The sequence below is a fragment of the Mustela lutreola genome, chromosome X (genome assembly GCF_030435805.1).
Source record: "Mustela lutreola isolate mMusLut2 chromosome X, mMusLut2.pri, whole genome shotgun sequence".
In the NCBI taxonomy this organism is placed as follows: Eukaryota; Metazoa; Chordata; class Mammalia; order Carnivora; family Mustelidae; genus Mustela; species Mustela lutreola.
In genome coordinates this window covers 41,930,698-41,948,922 of record NC_081308.1, presented here as the reverse complement: position 1 = coordinate 41,948,922, position 18,225 = coordinate 41,930,698, and the positions used below count along the sequence as shown (strand labels likewise).

Below are 18,225 nucleotides of genomic sequence, written 5' to 3'. Positions count from 1 at the left end.
CGCCCCTGTCCTCGGAGGCTGTCTTTCGTATAGGCCAATTGTTGTGAGGCAGGCGCCCCCAGGATCTTGTCAATCGCCCACGGGCTGTCAGGCTTGGGCCAATCAGCGTGAAGCACCGGCGGGTTCCCGCACGCCTGCTCTGGATGCAAGCGGCCATCTGCGGTCCATCAGTTCCCCTTGGACCAATCACGGCACAGCTCTATGGAGCAGGACCCGCCTCTCAGCCCTAGAAGCCTCGCGGTCGAGCCAAGCGCTCTGTCCAATCAACGAGTGGCAGAATGCTCGGCTCCTCCCCCGTAGGCCCACGTGAGCGGTGAGGAAAGGCAGGGGCGGCTTCTAGGTGCTGCCGCCGCCGCCACCGCCGCCACCGCCGCCTCGGAGCCCGGGCCTGGGGGGCGGTGGGGCTGCGCATGGAGCCCCCGCCCCCCGGAGCTGCCAATACTGCCACTGCGCTACACACAGGTGAGCCCGGGGCTTGGAGGGTGGAGGGCCGGTCCGTGACCCCACGTATCCTTCCCGCCCCCGCGCGAGGGATGTGGCTTGGCCCGTGGCCTGCTGATGTTCGACTGCCCACCGCCGCCACCACGGCTGGTGGACCTGCCTGTGGTGTTGTCCCCTCCCTTCGCCCCTGTAGTGGATCTGACCGTGGCCTGACCCCCCTTCCTGTTTTATAATGGATCGGTCTGCGGGCTTGTATTTTCTCCCCACCCCACCGTACAGTGGACTCGTCCGTGGTCCTGCCCCCACCCCCACTTATAGGGGAGCAGTCTTTAGCATTGTCCGATTACTTGACAGTAGGTGCATCTGAATGTTTTTCTCCCGTCCTTAACTTTCAAGGGCCCCGTCTGTGGCCTTGTTTGTTCCGCCACTCCTTTTCCTTGCAGTGAATCAATCCATGGCGTTGTACACCCCCCAACCCCCTTTAACAGTGAGTTAATCTGTGAAGTTGTATTCCTGCCTCCTCCAGTCCCCCAGTGCATTAGTCCACGGTTTTATCACACACTCTGTTTTACGGTGGACCCGTCTAAATGCCTGTATTCACATCCCCTTAATCATCAGCCCATTGCCCTAATCCTTTTTTTTTTTTTTTTTTTTTTTTGTAGACTATTGCCCCAGTCCCTGGGATTCTCCCTTCCTTTTAATAGTGGGTCAGATCAGTGCTTTTTATCTCCCCATTTTCAGTAGCCTAGTCCATGGCCTCCTTCTCTTCTTTTAATTGGTCTGTGTGATGGCTTTTCACCCCATCTACTGTGGTACAGTCAGTATGCCTTTCTGCTCCCCTTGCACCACCCTAATAAGATGAGCCTTTGCACTCCCCCACCCCCGCCTTTGCAGCGGATCTGTTCATTGGCCTCCCTGCTACCCATGTGCTTGCATTCAGGCACACACCCCCATGCCCTCCCCTGAGTCCAGTGTGCTTTGTAATCCCTCTTCCAGGAGGGGGTTTTATTTTGCCCCTCTTTTCCTTGTGATGGATCAGTCCATGCCTTCCCTGCCCCCCCATCAGTGGCTCCTCCCTTGTGCTTGTTGAACCCAGGGCTTTTTTACTCTAGAATACACCCCCCTCGTACACATCATTAACTCCTAAGACTGTCTGCCTCCTTCCAATAAGTGGGTGTATCAGAGATAGTGATAATGCCTTTAGGCGCTAATGTTTACTGAGTGCCTACTAAGTACCTGCCAGAGAGCTTTGTGTCAGTGAGCTCATTGAATCCTCACCACAACCCTGGAGATAGGTACCCAGGAAAGTTTCAGCATAGGGGGTTCAATACGTCATTTGGAGGTAAGTACACAGTTAGGCTGCCCCTCAGAACACAGACTAATTTTTGAGGCTCCCCTCTCTCCCATCCCACCTGAGACCCCACTCCCCAAACACCACATTACTTGTCATCTCCAAGCTTTTGTTTTTGCCATTCTCCCCGGGACTGCAGAGCTGTCTCCATTCTACACCTTGTCTCAGCACCCATCCACCCCCAATCACAGCAGCTTATGACCTGAGTGACTTAACCACTTTCTCTCTGCCTCCGCTTCCTCATTTCTAAAATGGAGGAATCAGAACCAGAACCCCCTCCAGTGTGAAGCATCCCAGGGAGTTAATAAAACAAGTCACCTCCCTGACCTCACCTCCTGCACCTCATCCTCCCACCTCTGTGCCAGCCACACTGAGCTCCTCACTCATTCCCAGGTGCAGCAAATGCAGTCCAGCCTCAGGGCCTTTGCTTTGGCTCTGTTTTCTGCCTGGAACGCTCTACCCCCAATCTTTGCATGATTGGGTTCAGAGCTCTGATCAGATGTCAGCCTGTCCCTGACAATCTGAACCTGCGTATGTAGCAGGCCTCAGGTCCCTTCTTGGCTTGACTGGTCCCTTTGCCCTCGGTCGCTATCAGACACACCGTGTAGTTTACCAGTTTATTGGCCCTCACCATTAGAACAGGAGTCCCATGAGGGCTTACAGTTTCTTGTCCACTTATTTATTGCTGGGTAGATATACCTAGTATATAGTAGCTGCCCAATAAGACTTTATCACACGAATGAATGTGAAAAATACTATTTTAGACAGATCAGGGTTGGGAAGATGGAGATGAAGAGGGCATGGGAGAGCTAGTTAAAGAAGCTAATTGGGACTGTTCATTCAGCCAACACTTAGCACCTACTGAGTACCAGGCACTCTTCTAGGTGCTGGGGATATGGCAGGGAACAGAACAGGCAGAAATTCCTGTCTTTGTGGAGCAGACGTTTGCTAAAAGTAGGGGAGATGGACTATATAAATAAAACAGTAAGTAAAATTAGATAGTATGTTAAACAGGTGCTAAGGGGGAAAATGAAGTAGGGAAGACAGGGAGAGAATATTAGGGTGGTTGAAATCTTGGGCACCGGGCAGGCCTCCTTTAGAAGGTGACTCTTGAATTAAGGTCTGAAGGAGATCAGGGAGGAAGCCATCAAGTCTAGGGGCAGAAGGACCAGCTGGTGCAAAGGCCCTGAGGTGGGATTATGCCTAGTGCATTCAAGAAACATGGAGAAGGCCATTGTGGCTGGGGCAGAGTGGAGGGAGGGAGGCAGGCAGGAGACAAGGTTAGAGCGGTGATGGGAGCCAGGCGGTGTAGGCCATGGTAATACATAAGGTTGGAGAGTGAGGGGATGGAAACAGCTAATACATGAGGTGAGAGCTAACATTTGTCCAGTGTCTACCACATGCCAGAGAGATTTTTCTAAGTCCTTTACATATATTGGCACTTAATCTTCACAAAAGCCTTTGAGAATCATGTATCTGGAGGATATTTTGCAGATGCAGAAACAGACCCAGAGAGGTTGAGTAACTCGCCCAAGGACACACAGCTAGAACAGGGCAGAGGAGCAGGAGACCAGAGAGCCAGAGAGAAGGGCTTTGCAAGAGCAGACAGGTTTATTTGGCACACTGGATCACACAGAGGAGGAATTCATTCTGCCCAGGAGATAGGAGAACCTGAGGACCGTAAAGAGTTCATCAGGTGTGAGAAGGGGGAAGGGTATGTGCGTGTCCTCAGAGATGGGAACTGGGTGAACTCACAGTGCCCATGATGCAGGGTGCCAAGCTCGTGGGCACTTTAGTCTTCATACAAAGGCCCTTCCCACAGATGTTCACGTGGCTTGCTACCTCCCCTCCTTGAGGTCTCTGCCAGCATGACACTTTCTCGGGGAACACTCCCTGCTCACCCCATGGGAAACACCATCCCCGATACCCTCGAGGGTCTTGCCTCTCCGTCTCACTTTAGAAGGAGCTGCTCTTGTAAAGCACTGAGACCACTGCCTGCAGCCAGGCTGCCTGGGCTTGAACCCCAAGTCTGCAAACTTCCAGCTGCATAATGTGGGGCAGGTGACTAAAGTCTGCGCCTATTTCCTCCTCAGGAAAATGGGAGGATCATAATAACGCCCGCCCCCACGGTGTTGCTGTGATGATTACATGAGTTAAATGATGAAAACGGTGTGTGATACACAGTAAGGGTTGTATGACTATTTTCAAAATTCTCATCATTATTCATAGTGTGCATGTAGGTGTCTAACAGGCCTCTGAGATCTCCTGAATTGACCTGACCTTGTCCCAACCCCTGCTCTCCTGCTGTGCTCCCATCTCAGAGGGTCCCAGGTCCATCCTTCCAGGCACTCAGGCCACACACCTAGAATCCCCTTTGATGATGTCTCTCTCACTGCCCCCCACCCCGGCCCACCGCCATACTGTTTGATCAGCAAGTCCCACTCACTCTCTTTCCACATTTTGTCCAGAACTCAGCCATCCCTCCCCAGTTCCACTGCAGCCGTGGCCATCACTCACTTGAACGGTCACCATAGCCTCGCCAAACCCTCCAGCCAGTTCTCCTCACAATAACCAGAAGGATCCAGTTAAAGTCCAGGTCATGGCCTGTTGCCCCTCTGTTCACAGCCCTCATGTGGCTCTTCTCTCAGAGTCAGAGTCCTGGCAGGGCCCACAAAAGCCTTACTCAGCCTGGCCCCCATAACCCCTCTCTTCTCACCTCACTACTACTTTTTGGACCCGTACTCCTTCCTCTCTGATCTTGCCTGACACCTTGCTCTTCCTCTGACCTGCCCTGCGCGCTCCCGCCTCAGGGTCGTTCACCCTAGCGGTGTCCTCTGCCTGGATCACCCTGTTCCCCGGGTCATCGCTGACCTGACTCGCTCACCTCATTTAGGTGTTTGCTCAAATGTCACCTGCTCAGGGCCTACCCTCCCCTGACCACCCTTTTCAGAAAGAACCACTTCTTCCCTGCCTCCTTTTTTCATAGCTCTTCTCATTGTCTGACTTACTCTTTGACTCATTTATCTTCTTCCTTAATTGTCTTCCCCACTGAGATGAGAATTTTGTTTTGTTCACTGCTGTATCCCCACCCAGCCCCCAGCCCACAGTAAGCACTCAAGAGACTGGTTGCTAAATGAATGAGACAAAGAGACGTAAATACACCTGAGTGAGGCAGATTACTAGGCCTCTTCTGAGGGGTCAGGTGGGAAATAAAATAAACAAAACATGAAACCCTGTGTGCTGTCAAGGCTTGGAGCAAACGGTCAGATATTACCTTAATTAGTAGGTCTGATCACGGCTGGAAGAGGATCTGGTAACATTGCCAGTCTTGGCCACCAGGAGTCACACTGGACTCTTTGTGCCTCTGAGACAAGCAAGTCTTTGAAGTCAACTCAGTAAAGCCTCTGATGACAGGACTCTCAAATGTGGACACTTTCATGGCTTTGTGACTTGTATAATGGCCTAAAACTGTGTCCGCCCAGTGAACTTCAAAAGAGCTCAGACAAGAGAGACTCATGCCGATCATATTGTATATTTCATTACAGATTAAAGAATGAAGGATGGTTCTTTAAAACCTGGTTTGGAAGGTCTTATTCTTAACCCAACAGTCCCAGCCTGTGAACAGGCGATTGATGAAAGCTTGTTCCTTAAGGAATAGGAAGCTCCGTGTTCATTTCCAGTTCACCGTCCAGTTCAGCGAAGAGAGCAGTTTTGGGGTTGGGTGGGGACGTGCTGAGGGAACAAGGTCGGAGCAGTTTAGCCTAACAGATTACATGCTTAGATAATGGGAATCTGACTGCATGGGGTCCAAATCCTGGCTGTGCCACTTGGGCTCCATGGCCCATAGGACGTCATCTGGACATTTTGTATCTTAGCTCCCTCCTCTGTAAATTAGCGATGATAAAGAGCGCCTACTTTCCCAGATTTGTGATGAAAGATACATGAGTCAGTACTTATAAAAATAGCAGTACACGTCTGCATGCCCTTATCCAAAACCCTTGGAACCAGATGTGTTTCAGAATTTCAGATTTTTCAGATTTTAGGAAGGTAACAAGGTGCACATACAAAATGTTACATAACGCCCTCAGTAATCAGCCACATTCAGATTTATGTAGCAGAATGTAGGAACAGTCAGCACTGAGTGAGGATCACTAAAGACCGGAAAGGACTTCATTGATTTCCAATCTGGTTTTGCTGCCCAAAGGGTGATAAAGAAGTTTTCTGGGGTTTTGGGTTTTTGGGTTGTGTTGGGTTTTTTTTTAAGATTTATTTATTTGAGAGAGCAAGCTCACACATGCACAGGGGGAGGGCAGAGGGAGAAGAAGAGTGAGAATCCCCAAGCAGACTCTGCGCTGAGCCCAGAGCCTGATGCATGGCTGGATCCCATGACCCTGAGATCATGACCTGAGCCAAAACCAAGTGTCAGGTGCTTGTCTGACTGCACCACCTGGGCACCCCAAGAAGTTTTCTGTTTTTAGAGTTTGGGGGATTTTGGAATAGCAGATAAGGAATTATGAATAAATTGGAAACTAGATTCTATTAAAAGCTTATCATATTCCAAGCACATGATATCTAATCTGTAGAATAACTCTGTGAACTTGGTATTATTAGTATCCTATTTTACAGGTGAGCATGTTATTATCCCTATTTTAAAGATGGGAAAGTTGAGGCACAAAGAAGTTAAAGAATATGCCCAGGGTCAGGGCCCCTGGGTGATTAAATCCATTAAGTGTCTGCCTTGCTGCTCAGGTCATGATTGTAGGGTCCTGGGATCAAGCCCCTCATTGGGCTCCCTGCTCAGCGGGAAGCCTGCTTCTCCCTCTCCAACTCCCCGTGTTTGTGTTCCCTCTCTCACTGTCTCTCTTTCTCTGTGAAATAAATAAATAAAATATTTGGGGAAAAAAAGAGAGAGAGAATATGCCTAGGGCCACACTGCTAATAAGTAGCAGAACAAGGATTCCAGTCCTGGCAGTCTGGTTCTAGAGCCTGAGTGATTGTCTGGTAGGCCATATTGCCTGATTGGAACAATACCAGCCAAGCATTATGAACTCAGCAAATGTTAGTTATTGCTGTTACCAAGAAGGAGGACCGAAAGGGATAGTAACAGGCCCAAGGAGTGCAAAGTTGACAGAAGAAAGCAGGCATTGAGTTTCAGGAAAGCTTAAGAAAGGCTAGGCTCCTGTGGCTGGGACTGGAACGATGGGGAAGACTTCTAGAGAGAAGAGAGCAGCCCCACATGGCATGAACAGCTTTTGCGAGGGGCTGGCAGAAGGAACCTCCTGGAAAACTTGATATTTAATGTGGCAGAGATTGCAAATGAAAACGTTCAGGTGAGGGAAACTATGCTAGTTTTCTACTCCTGCTATAACAAATTATTGCAAATAGAATTGCTTAAAGCAATGCAAATTATTATCTTGGCACTCCAGAGGTCAGAAGTCCAGCCCAGCCGCACCAGACTGAAACCCAGGTATGGGCGGGGCTGCATTCCTTTCTGGAGGCTCCAGGGCAGGATCTGGTTCCTGCTCATGCAAGCTGCTGGCAGTATTCAGTTTGTTGAGGTTATAAGATTAAGGTCCTTGTTTCCTTACTGATAATCAGCTGAAGGTCGTTCCCACCTTTTTGAAGCCACCATATTCCCCCAGCTTGAGCCTCAGTCTTCCATCTTCAAAGCCAGTAAATGGCAGGTCAAGTCTCTCTCATGCTTTAAATCTCTCCTGCCTCTTCTGTCATTGCAGCTCTCCAAGCTCTCTTTCTGCCTTTTGCTTTTTTTAGTAAGAGTTCCTGTGATTAGATTCAGCTCACTCACATAATCCAGAACAATCTCCCTAAGGTCCGTACAGTAGTACCCCCCATCCACAGCTTTGCTTTCCGCGGTTTCAGTTACCCGCAGTCAAGCAGAAGATGGTTCTCCTCATCTGTCATCAGAAGGTCAGTGGTAGCCTGACACTGTGTCTCAGTGCCTATATCATTACCTCATCTCGTTATACGAGTATTTAATCATCTCACATCATCACAAAGAGGAGGGTGAGTACAGAACAATGAGATATTGGGAGAGCACATTCACAACTTTTATTCTAGTATATTGCCATCATTGTTCTATTTTAGTATTAGTTATTGTTAATCTCTTATTGTGCCTGATTTATAAATTACATTTTAGTGTGTGTATATGTATAGGAAGAAACATAGTATATATAGGGTTTGGTACTGTCCGCAGTTTCAGGCATCCTCTGGGGGTCTTGAAACGTATCCCCTGAAGATATGAGGAAACTACAGGAACCTTAAGTTCACCTGCAAAGTTCCTTTTTCCATGGACGTAACATAACATATCATAGGTTCCAGGGATTAGGATGTGGACGTTTCTGAGAGGGCCATTATTTTGCCTACCACAGTGTGCCCTCTGGCCCCCCAAAATTCATGTTTGTCTCACATGCAAACTACATTCACACCATCCTCTTGTCCCCAGAAGTCTCCTTCCATGATGGGGAGTCATCCAAAGCCAGGCTGAGGGCACATAGAATTTAGTCTGAGGGTGTTTAGGGAATGATGGTGCTTTGAGAACAGAAGCAGAGACAAGATGGAAAGAAAGGACTCCTCCTCCTGCTGACTTTTGCTGCCTCCTGTGTTCACAGCCTCTCAGCTCTGAGCCGTCTGCCCTCCAGGTACCCCTGGGATGGCGTGAGCACCCCGCCAGCGATGGACCCCTCTGTGACGCTGTGGCAGTTTCTGCTGCAGCTGCTGAGAGAGCAGGGAAACGGCCACATCATCTCGTGGACCTCACGGGATGGCGGTGAGTTCAAGCTGGTGGATGCTGAGGAGGTGGCCCGGCTGTGGGGGCTGCGTAAGAACAAGACCAACATGAATTATGACAAGCTCAGCCGGGCCCTACGTTACTACTATGACAAGGTAAGGCCTCTGGGACCGGGACTGGAAGCTGCCGACATTTATATCGGTTATTTCATTTTCCTGTCTTAATTGTCATAGCGATAACTTTGAAAACAGAGTTTACTGTTTTTTACCCTACCCTGTCATACTCTCAGACCAATGTTGGGCACCCCAAATATTTATCTCAGGTATTTTCTTTTTCTTTTCTTTTCTTTACTTATTTGAAAGAGAATAAGTGAGAGAAAGACCATGAGCTGGGGCGGGTGGGGAGAAGCAGACTTCCCCATTGAGCAGGGAGCCCGACACGGGGCTCAATCCCAGGACACTGGGATCCTGACCAGAGCCAAAGGCAGTCGCTTAGCCAACTGAGCACCCAGGCACCCCAGTCTAAGGTATTTTCTCTCTCTTACTGCTTTATGGATGAAACCTTCATAGTAATACTAATACCCCTACTCACCCCTTTTCTGAGGTCCCCAAGTTCATGCTGTTCCACTACTCCCCCCACAACATTTCATTTTCTTGCCTTATTCCTATAGCTAAAAATTTGGAAAACAGTATAATAATGACTTCCTTATCCTATCTCCTGGAACTGGACCAGTCCTGGACTCCTCAGTTATTTCATTATCTGCTCTTATTCCAGAATAAGAACTCCAGAATAATCTTATTCCTAGCATCATAATGTCCATGGCAATATTATACTAACTTTTCCTTATCTCATCCTCTAGAATAGTGAACGCTTTTGTCAGTTCTTTTCTTCTCAGACCTCCAGAACAACATGTATAATGCCAGCTCCACACACCATTCTCGTGCATTCTCAAAGCAACACTGGCCCACCCCACCCCAGCTTTTATTATTTTATCCTCTTATGCCTATATCTAAAATTTTACATTTTCCTCATCCTCTCAGATTCTTAGACAAGTGCTGGATTTCCTGTCCCTCACAATAGACCAGTTATTTCATTTTCTTCTTTATTTGAAACTTCCAAAGCAATATTAGTGAATATTCCCTTTTCATTCATTTTCTGAGAAATAAAAACCTACCCTGTGAAATATCTGACCATCATTAAAATGTCTCTACGGAGCCCTGGTGCCACCCAGATGCCTTTTGTCCCCCAGAACAGTCCTGGACCTATGCTGCACACCGTAAATCATCATAGCATTCATTCCATTCTCATATTTTATTCCTTTAGCTGAAACCACCAAAACAATATTGAGGCCACCTCATTCTGTGCCCTGAGACCACCACAGCATTCCTGAGACCCTCCAGACCTATCCTGAAATATCTCAAACATGGTCTGCGATCTACCCAGCCAGCCTTGAGATTCCCTCCAGTGCTTATACCAATATTTTAATGCTCCTGTCTGGTTGCTGTCAGTCACTTCATTTTCTAATTGCCTTAGCTTAAACCTGTACCACAATATTTTTTAACGTTTTTGAAGATGTTATTTCTTTATTGAGAGAGTGAGCAAGTGAGGAGGAGGAGAGAGAGAGAGAGAGAGAGAGCCAGCCCATGAGCGGGGTGGGGGGCAGAGAGAGAGAGGAGGAAGCCAGCTCCCTACTGAGCAGAGAGCCCAATGCAGGGCTCGATCCCCAGACCCCGGGATCATGACCTGAGCCACCCAGGCACCCCTTAAACCTGTACCACAGTATTAAGAATGAGGGTCCTCAGTTACAGTTAAGTCCAGAAATAAATTATGACAGCTCAGAAAAAGCCCCAAAACAAAAAAGAATAAGGCTCTTCAGCCTGTCCTTCCTAGTAACCTTGCCCTGTTCTGCCTCTCTATTGATAGCTTTAAATAATCCTCTTTATTAATAATTCACTGCTGCATTCTTCTCTATTAATTTAGTCTCTAACAGTATTTACATCAGTTACTTCATTTTCCTGTCTTACTGCATCAGCCACACTCCCCAGCTGTCCTGGCAGCTACTCCCAAGGCCTGGCCCTGTTAGCCCACAGACTCTCCCGGTTCCAGGAGCCAGGAGAAAAGCCTGTCCCTGCACTGGCTCCCCTAGGTGGGGCCTCTTGTGGAGAGGTGCTACAGGGTGTGGGGGTGTGCCTTTGAGGAGGGAGATGAAGGTGGAGATGAAGAGTGACGGGAAGACATGGAGAGGGATGGATGGGAAGGAGACATGGAGGGAAGGGCAGTAGACTAAAGAAAGAGTTGTGGAAGGGAGAAGAGGGAAAGGGGAGAAAATGGGAAAACTACAAGAGAGGGGAATCACAACAGCAAGAGAGGTAGAAACAGAAGGAGGGGAAGAGAGGAGCCCCCAAATTTTGAAAGATGTGGGTAAGAAATGGGCTGGGGGGTGCCTACTTGGGGGAAGATGTGTTAGTGGAATGGTGTATAGGTAAAAAGCCAGGAGAGGGGCAAGAAAGACCCTAGGAGACACCCCTCCGCCCCCTCTTCCATACCCTCCCTCCACTGCGGCCCTCTCAGAATTCTAAGGCCCTTTATCCTGTCTCCTCCCTTCCCAGAACATCATCCGCAAAGTGAGCGGCCAGAAGTTCGTCTACAAGTTTGTGTCCTACCCTGAAGTCGCGAGGTGCTCCACTGAGGACTGCCCGCCCCAGCCCGAGGTGTCTGTCACCTCTACTGTGGCAAATGTGGCCCCCACTGCTGTACATGCTGCCCCCGGAGACACAGCCTCTGGGAAACCAGGCACACCCAAGGGTGCAGGAATGGCGGGCCCCGGGGGCTTGGCGCGCAGCAGCCGGAATGAGTACATGCGCTCGGGCCTCTACTCCACCTTCACCATCCAGTCCTTGCAGCCACAGCCACAGCCGCCCCCTCATCCTCGGCCTGCCTCCGTGCTCCCCAACACCGCCCCTTCGGGAGCAGCAGTGCCCCCATCTGGGAGCAGGAGTACCAGTCCCAGCCCTTTGGAGGCCTGCCTGGAGGCCGAGGAGGCTGGCCTCCCTCTGCAGGTAAGGACTGGAAGATGGAAATTCAGTAGGAGGGCGGGTGTACAATTCCCAGATGAGGAGGGCTGCTGGCAGAAGGGACATAGACATTCTATTTAGATACCATGGAAGGAGAGACACACAAGTTCCCTGGGAGAAAGGCTTGGGGAGGAGAGCCGTGCAAGTACTAAGAACGGATTTGTTTAATGCATAGGTTCTCTCAGCTTAGCGTTCATCAGAATCACCTGGAGGGCTTTTGAAACGACAGATTTCTGGGGCCCATCGCCCCCCCCCCCCCCGCGAGTTTCTGATTCTGTGGATCAGGAGGACAAGCACGAGAATTTTTTTTAAACTAGTTTCCAGATGAGGCACATGCTGTTAGTCCCTAAAGCAAAGTTTTGAGAACCACTGCTTTCATGAATGAGGGCAGTATCCCCAGGAGGCCCACCCTTAGGGGAAGCCCTGTCCCGCAGAGAGAAGCCTCCCCAGAAGCAGCCTCACATCCTCGGCAAAGCATCACGTCCTGCTGGTGGACCTGTCTTGACGTGTAGTCACGCCCCGCCCCCGTACGAAGGACAAGTCCTTCCAAGACAAGTCCTTGGCTTCACTAGCCCAGCAATCCTTACGCGCCCCCTCTGCCCGCCCCCCCCTCCTCTCCCAGGTCATCCTGACCCCACCCGAGGCCCAGAACCCTAAATCAGAAGAGCTGAATGTGGAGCCCGGGTCGGGCAGGCCACTGCCCCCAGAAGTGAAAGTGGACGGGCCCAAGGAAGAGTTGGAAGCCGCAGTCGGTGGGGAGGCGGGGTTTGTGCAGGAAGCCGCTAAGGCCGGGCCGGAAGTCCCTCCTGCGGAGGGCGTGCCAGCCCGGCTGCCCGCGGTCGTCATGGAGACTGCAGCGCCGGTGGGCGGCCTTCCGGCTCCCACTGCTTCCAGCACAGAGATTGCTCAGCCTCAGAAGGGCCGGAAGCCTCGGGACCTGGAGCTTCCACTCAGCCCCAGCTTGCTGGGTGGGCCAGGACCCGAACGGACTCCAGGATCGGGAACTGGCTCTGGGCTGCAGGCGCCGGGGCCAGCGCTGACCCCGTCCCTGCTACCTACGCACACATTGGTGAGTGCCTGTGAAGGGGTGGGGCGGGCAAGGGAGGAGCTAGACTGGAAAGGCCAGTGCAGTCATCTCTGGGTGAGCGGGAGGGTGGAGCCTCCGAGTGCCATTGACTAGAGGGGCAGGGCTTGATTAATGGGGAGGGCGGGGAGGGCGAGCTGGTCTCTAGTTCCCCGGGGCAGAGAGTGCCTTTTGGAATGATGGGCAGGTCTCGGGGGCTTTGTGGGCGGGGACCGAGAGGCCTTGGGCAGGGCAAAACTGTTTCCTGGGTTGGGGCATGGCTTGGGGATCCTGCGTGGGGCTTTTCGGGCTGGGATTTCCTTAGTGGGTTTCCTGTGAGGTGTATGAGTTGGTGGGATGTAAGAGTTGGAGGTAGATCCTAAGCTGATGGGATGGTGACGTGTGAGGTTTGAGAACAACATGCGGATGGGGTCTTGTAGGTGGTCTCGCCCAGTGAAGCTGGAGGTGGGCTCTCAGGAGCTGGGAGGGGTTGTCTGTAACATTGGAGAGGTGTCCTGGGCTTAGCAGTCAGGGGGTAAGCCTGTGCACTTTGGGAGGGTGAGCTCAGAAGGCTGAGTGGGAAATCTGGTGGGACTGGAGCCAAGTTCCTTCCATCTTCCCACACCTGCTCTCTACTCACTTGAGCTCCAACCACCCCTTCCCTGCAGACCCCGGTGCTGCTGACGCCCAGCTCGCTGCCCCCTAGCATTCACTTCTGGAGCACCCTGAGCCCCATTGCACCCCGTAGCCCAGCCAAGCTCTCCTTCCAGGTAGGATCCCCTTCCCCCATGTCGGAGAGGGTGAGAGACCCCAGCATGGCCCCCATGCGTGATCTTTCCCTATTTCTGTCCCCAGTTTCCGTCCAGTGGCAGCGCCCAGGTGCACATCCCTTCCATCAGCGTGGATGGCCTCTCAACCCCCGTGGTGCTCTCCCCAGGGCCCCAGAAGCCATGATTACCACCACCACCACCACCCCCTTCTGGGGTCACTCCATCCATGGCCCTGAACTTCTCTCCAGCCAGCCGTCTCAAGGAGAAACATAGTTCAGCTGACAGACTTGTGCTCTAGTTGTGGTGGGGTAGGGATTCTTAGGAAAGATCTTTTAGTAACCCTTCCACAGGAAACATACAACTTCTCTCTTCTTGGTCAGTTCCCCAGTGGCCGCCCTTACACGTCTCCTACAGCAGTGGTGGGGACGGTTTATTTATTTATTTTTTGAAGGCCACTGAGAGGAGCTTGGCCCAACCCTTTTGAGGGTTTGGTGAGGACATCTCCCCCATCTCCACATTTTCTCCCAAGATGAGACAATCGGGGTCTGGCTTGAGAAGGACCTTTCTTTATTTATTTCTCAGCCGGCCCTTGGAAAGCTGAGGGAGCCCTGTCTCCATTTTGGGGTGTGAGTGGAAAAGGTAGCTTGTTGTTGTTTATTATTCCTGGCCACACCCAATGACCCAGGAAGAATTTGTGCCATTCAGCAGTTTGGGAATCTTGGCCAAGGAAAGACTCACACCCTTGAAGTAGGAATTTCCATCACCACCATCCCCCCCAGATACCACCTTTTCGGCCGGGGAGGAATGCCCCTTTTGTTCTCCTCCCCCAAGAAGCCATTCCTGTGTCTGCCAAACTCCTGGGGTCCTGCCTGTTACCTCCCAATGGAGGGTTTTTTTGGGGAGTTGGTTCCCGTCTGGGGGACCCCTCCAGCCAGTACTCCAGGTCTCCTTGTCCCCCACCCCTTGCCATTTTGATAGTATAATCTATTTTTAAACAGGGCTTTTCAATAGGGGAGAGGAAAGCATCTCTTCCTATATCTGAGATGGGGTGGGTGGGAAGGAAGGGATTGGGGGGGGGAGGGTCTTCCTGCCACCCCCAAGTGTTTATTTTTGATACCAAACGTGTACTTTCAGCTCCCTCCCTCCCAGCCCCCCAATTTCCTGCGGGCGGGTACAAAGGACCCTTTAAGTGTCCCTGGAGTTGGGAGGGAGGAATGGGGGACATAAATCCTGTCCTATCTGAATTCCAGGCTGGAGAGGGTGGGTTCACAGGACTCCTGGGCTCACCTCCTGTCAGCACCGGCCCAGCCTGGGCCTGGGGACCTGGGGGTTGGTGATTTGGGGGACGGTGCTACACCTGTCTCCACTGTTTGTTTTACTTCCCCAAAAATGGATCTTTTTTTTTTCTAAGAGTCCCAGAGAATGGGGAATTGTTCCTGTAAATATATATTTTTAAAGGTGATGCTGGAGGCTGCTAGCCTTTTTTCCCCCGAAGCCATTGGGACTGACTGTGACAGGCATGAGCTTCTGTGAAAGGCAGCGAGGGTGTGAAATTGACCGTGAGAGAGAGTGTGATGGCATGCATGGGAGACTGCAGACTGGTAGCCCCAGTGTGCGAAGAAGAGAGAAGGTGTGGAAAGCTACGACTGCGTGTGCATGTGTGTGTGAAGTCGCGCACGTGTGTGTGTGTGTGAAGTCGCATGTGTTTGTGAGTGGCAGCTGTAACCACAAATGACACCAGGCCTATGTAAGAAATGATGGCCCTGTGCCCGAAAATCACTGTGAGACCGAGTCCGGATTAAGGTTCAAAAGTCTGGAGGTATGTGGGACGTCCCGTTTAGGCACAGGCAGTGGGAACGGCACCCCCGACACCGTCTGACAGGCTGATGGTGGTAAGCAAGACAGACTGAGTGACCAGAACAACATGTGGTCCCGTATGGGCATGAAGGTGTGGCGGAGACAGATGGTCAGGGACCAGGTGCCAGCGAGAAGGTTGCCTATAAATAAGCAAGTGACTGCGTTTGGGAGATGGATGGTGTGTGAAACTTCATGCAAGGCTGTCGTAGTGACTGGGGTCCTGGAAGCCTTGTGGAAAAGAGCTGTTTGTGTGAGAGAAAATGGCTGTGAGGTCCAAGATCCAAGAATGCGTGACCGTGTGTGTGAACACCGTTCATGTGAGACTGGCAAGACTGTGTGAGAAACTGAAGAAAAATTGGCTCTGACGGAGGGGGGAGCATGAGGCTGTAAGAGTGTGTGTGTGTGTGTGTGTGTGTGTGTGTGTACCTCTGAGACCAGTGGCAGATTGGTTACAGTTACTACTCCAGTCTGGCCCAGAGGTTCAGGGACTGGGACAGCATGAGAGAAAAGGATGGCAAGGCCGAGTGACTGAAACAGTATGAGAGACCACATAAGTGTCTGAATGAGAGCCAAGGAGGAGCCTGGTGCCACGTGAGAGAAGAACCAACAGCCGAGCAGTGTGGGCACGTGTGCAGGTATGCGAAACATGTCATGAGGGACTTCAGTGGGACGCCTTATGTGAAGACAAGACCCTGGGATTGGGGGGATTGGTGTGTGGGAGAAGTGGGTGAGGCCCTAGTCGTGTTCAAGTGTTGCTGCTGAGGAAACGATGGCGTAAAGGACCAAGGCCAACCGGCAAGACTGTGTGACACGTTGAGAACCTCAGAGCACTTGGGAGTTAGTGACCACAGATGGCAGAGGCTGACTGAGGAAAAGTGACAACGATGGTGAATAGGCGACCGAGGCAGTGGCTGAGAGATTGGTTGTGTGGGGGTGCGTGTGAACGTCTCTGCAAGACACTTAGAGGCCATAAATGAGGCCTGGGTGTGCCGCTCGCCACTTGAGATGTGAGATGAGGTGACTGAAGCAGCATCTGAGGCGCTGTGTGATGGTGTGTGCGTGTGCATCTTAGCTTCCACCAGGGACTGTGGGTGTGCGAGATGGGGGCCTGGGTGAGAAGGAGTAGGAGAGGTGGTGATTGAGTTCGTGTGCGAGAAAGTTCCCGAGAGACCAGCAGGGGCTGTAAATCAGGGACTGAGTGGTAAAAACATCTAAAGGCGTGACTGCATTTGTGTGTGTGTAAGAAACTGGTAAGAGATGTTGGTGATCGTGGCTGAATGAGGGAGGCTGTTAAGACATGAGCGTGTGTGTGTGTGTGTGTGTGTGTGCGCGCGCGCGCGACACTATTAGTAGGAGACCGGGAATCCATGACAGAGAAAATGACACGAGCGTGGGACTGAGGGCCAGTCCAAGAGGCTGTGGGACTGAGTATGTATGTGAGTATGTATGTGAGCCTGTTCCTAAGCCTCCTGGTAGAGGCCGCAGGTCCAGAATTGTGTGTGTAACTGTGTTAAGGAAGAAAAGTAAGAGAAAATGACCAAGACCAAAGGAGACTGTATGAGAGACCACGGATCGAATGTGCCAGGCATGGGAAAAAAGCCACTTCCTGCATTGGTCTCTCCTCCTCCAACCGCTGGACTGTCCTCTCCCAGTTCTCCAAAATTTGAAATTCTGGAGTTTCCCAGGGCCTCACCTAGGATTCTCCTCCCCGTCCAGTCCCAGCACTTGAGACACTTGATCCCCCACCGGTGGCGCCCACATTTTTTACCTCCATTTTTGACTCTTCTTTGTCACACGCATCGGACTCTCTCTAGAATTTTGACGAGTGGTTTATCTGTCCAGTGCTTGTTTATTGAGCCTGGCAGACCCAGCAGTTACCAAACCAGACACAAACCCCTGCCCTTTGGCAAGCAGGTGTTTTAGTGAGGCCAATGGACAAGAAACAGATAAGTATGTCATCATCAGTGCAATAATTTCATGAGAAAAGACTTGGCTCATGCTGTTTAGATAAGAAATCTGCAGTCATTTCATTGCGCAAACATAGGGAAAGAAAGCACCAACAGTTCTCTTCCCACGGGGAGTTCTCGGGGTATACCGTTTAGGTGCAAAGGAAGTATTGATTTTAACATTACCGGGGCAACCAGTGATTAGAAAAAACAGCCAACCAGAATCACAGGTTTCTGGGGGAATTTCTTTCCACAGGATAACACAGCGCTGAGGTCTAAAGTCTTGGAATCTTAACAAAGCCCCTTTGTTCAAAGCGTACTTCCAAAAACACGCCTGTCTGATCAGGAAACAGTACATGTGTAATGGATACAGATGTCAACACACCTTATCGCCCCATAACGGCAGACCAAAATTCTTGAAAAAATTATCTTTTAACAACCTGACCAAATCAAAGTTTATTACTCTGGGCTAATTTACAGAACAGTACCTCACCCTCCACGAATGCAGAGCAAACAAGACCTTGCCTTCCTAACTTTCTTTGACTCCTTTTTGTTCATTAAAGAGATTCCTGGTTTTAAAGTGAGCTCTGGAGTTCCACTCATCAGGGCTAATAAGAAACAAGAAAAGAGGGGGCTCCTGGCCAGCTCAGTTGGAAGAGCGTGCAACTCTGGATCTCAGGGGTTGGGAGTTCGAGCCCTATGTTTGGTGTAGAGATTACTTTAAAAAAAAAAAAAAAGAAAAGAAAAGAAAGAAAAGAGTGGGTCCGTGGAGCTTGGTTTTACCTGCATGGAAAGGGGCTAAAGAGGACTGAACAGTAAAAGAAGGAGCACTTAGCATCATCTTTACAGATGACGTCTACAAAGAATAAGAAGTGTCAGTGGCTAGAATGGCTCTTGAAGTGTGTCTCCCAGACCAGCAGCAGCAGCGTCCCCCCAGGAGCCTGTTAGAAATCTTTAGAAAAAAAAAAAGAAAGA

The 18,225-nt window shown here is 50.7% G+C and overlaps 1 protein-coding gene across 3 annotated transcripts; it reads left to right on the top strand.

Moving 5' to 3' along the window:
- Window positions 1-327: 327 nt before the first annotated feature.
- On the top strand, window positions 328-14,909 carry ELK1 (ETS transcription factor ELK1). 3 transcript variants are annotated; one of them, XM_059156709.1, is made up of 7 exons: window positions 333-462; window positions 7,673-7,816; window positions 8,422-8,695; window positions 11,150-11,599; window positions 12,237-12,683; window positions 13,346-13,447; window positions 13,533-14,909. In XM_059156709.1, the coding sequence occupies exons 3-7, from the start codon at window positions 8,486-8,488 to the stop codon at window positions 13,629-13,631; spliced, it is 1,308 nt and encodes a 435-aa protein (XP_059012692.1). In that variant the 5' UTR covers window positions 333-462; window positions 7,673-7,816; window positions 8,422-8,485; the 3' UTR covers window positions 13,632-14,909. The 3 variants fall into 3 exon arrangements, with proteins under 3 accessions (XP_059012691.1, XP_059012693.1, XP_059012692.1); XM_059156708.1 differs by lacking the exon at window positions 7,673-7,816 and having other exon boundaries at window positions 328-462; XM_059156710.1 differs by lacking the exon at window positions 7,673-7,816 and having other exon boundaries at window positions 331-462; window positions 8,452-8,695.
- Window positions 14,910-18,225: the final 3,316 nt, after the last annotated feature.

Excerpts from the sequence above, each read along its gene's own strand:
- ELK1 (XM_059156708.1), top strand. The coding sequence starts at position 8,486 with ATGGACCCCTCTGTGACGCTGTGGCAGTTTCTGCTGCAGCTGCTGAGA. Across the intron at positions 11,600-12,236 it reads AGGCTGGCCTCCCTCTGCAG|GTCATCCTGACCCCACCCGA; the intron begins GTAAGGACTGGA and ends CTCCTCTCCCAG. Across the intron at positions 13,448-13,532 it reads CAGCCAAGCTCTCCTTCCAG|TTTCCGTCCAGTGGCAGCGC; the intron begins GTAGGATCCCCT and ends TTCTGTCCCCAG.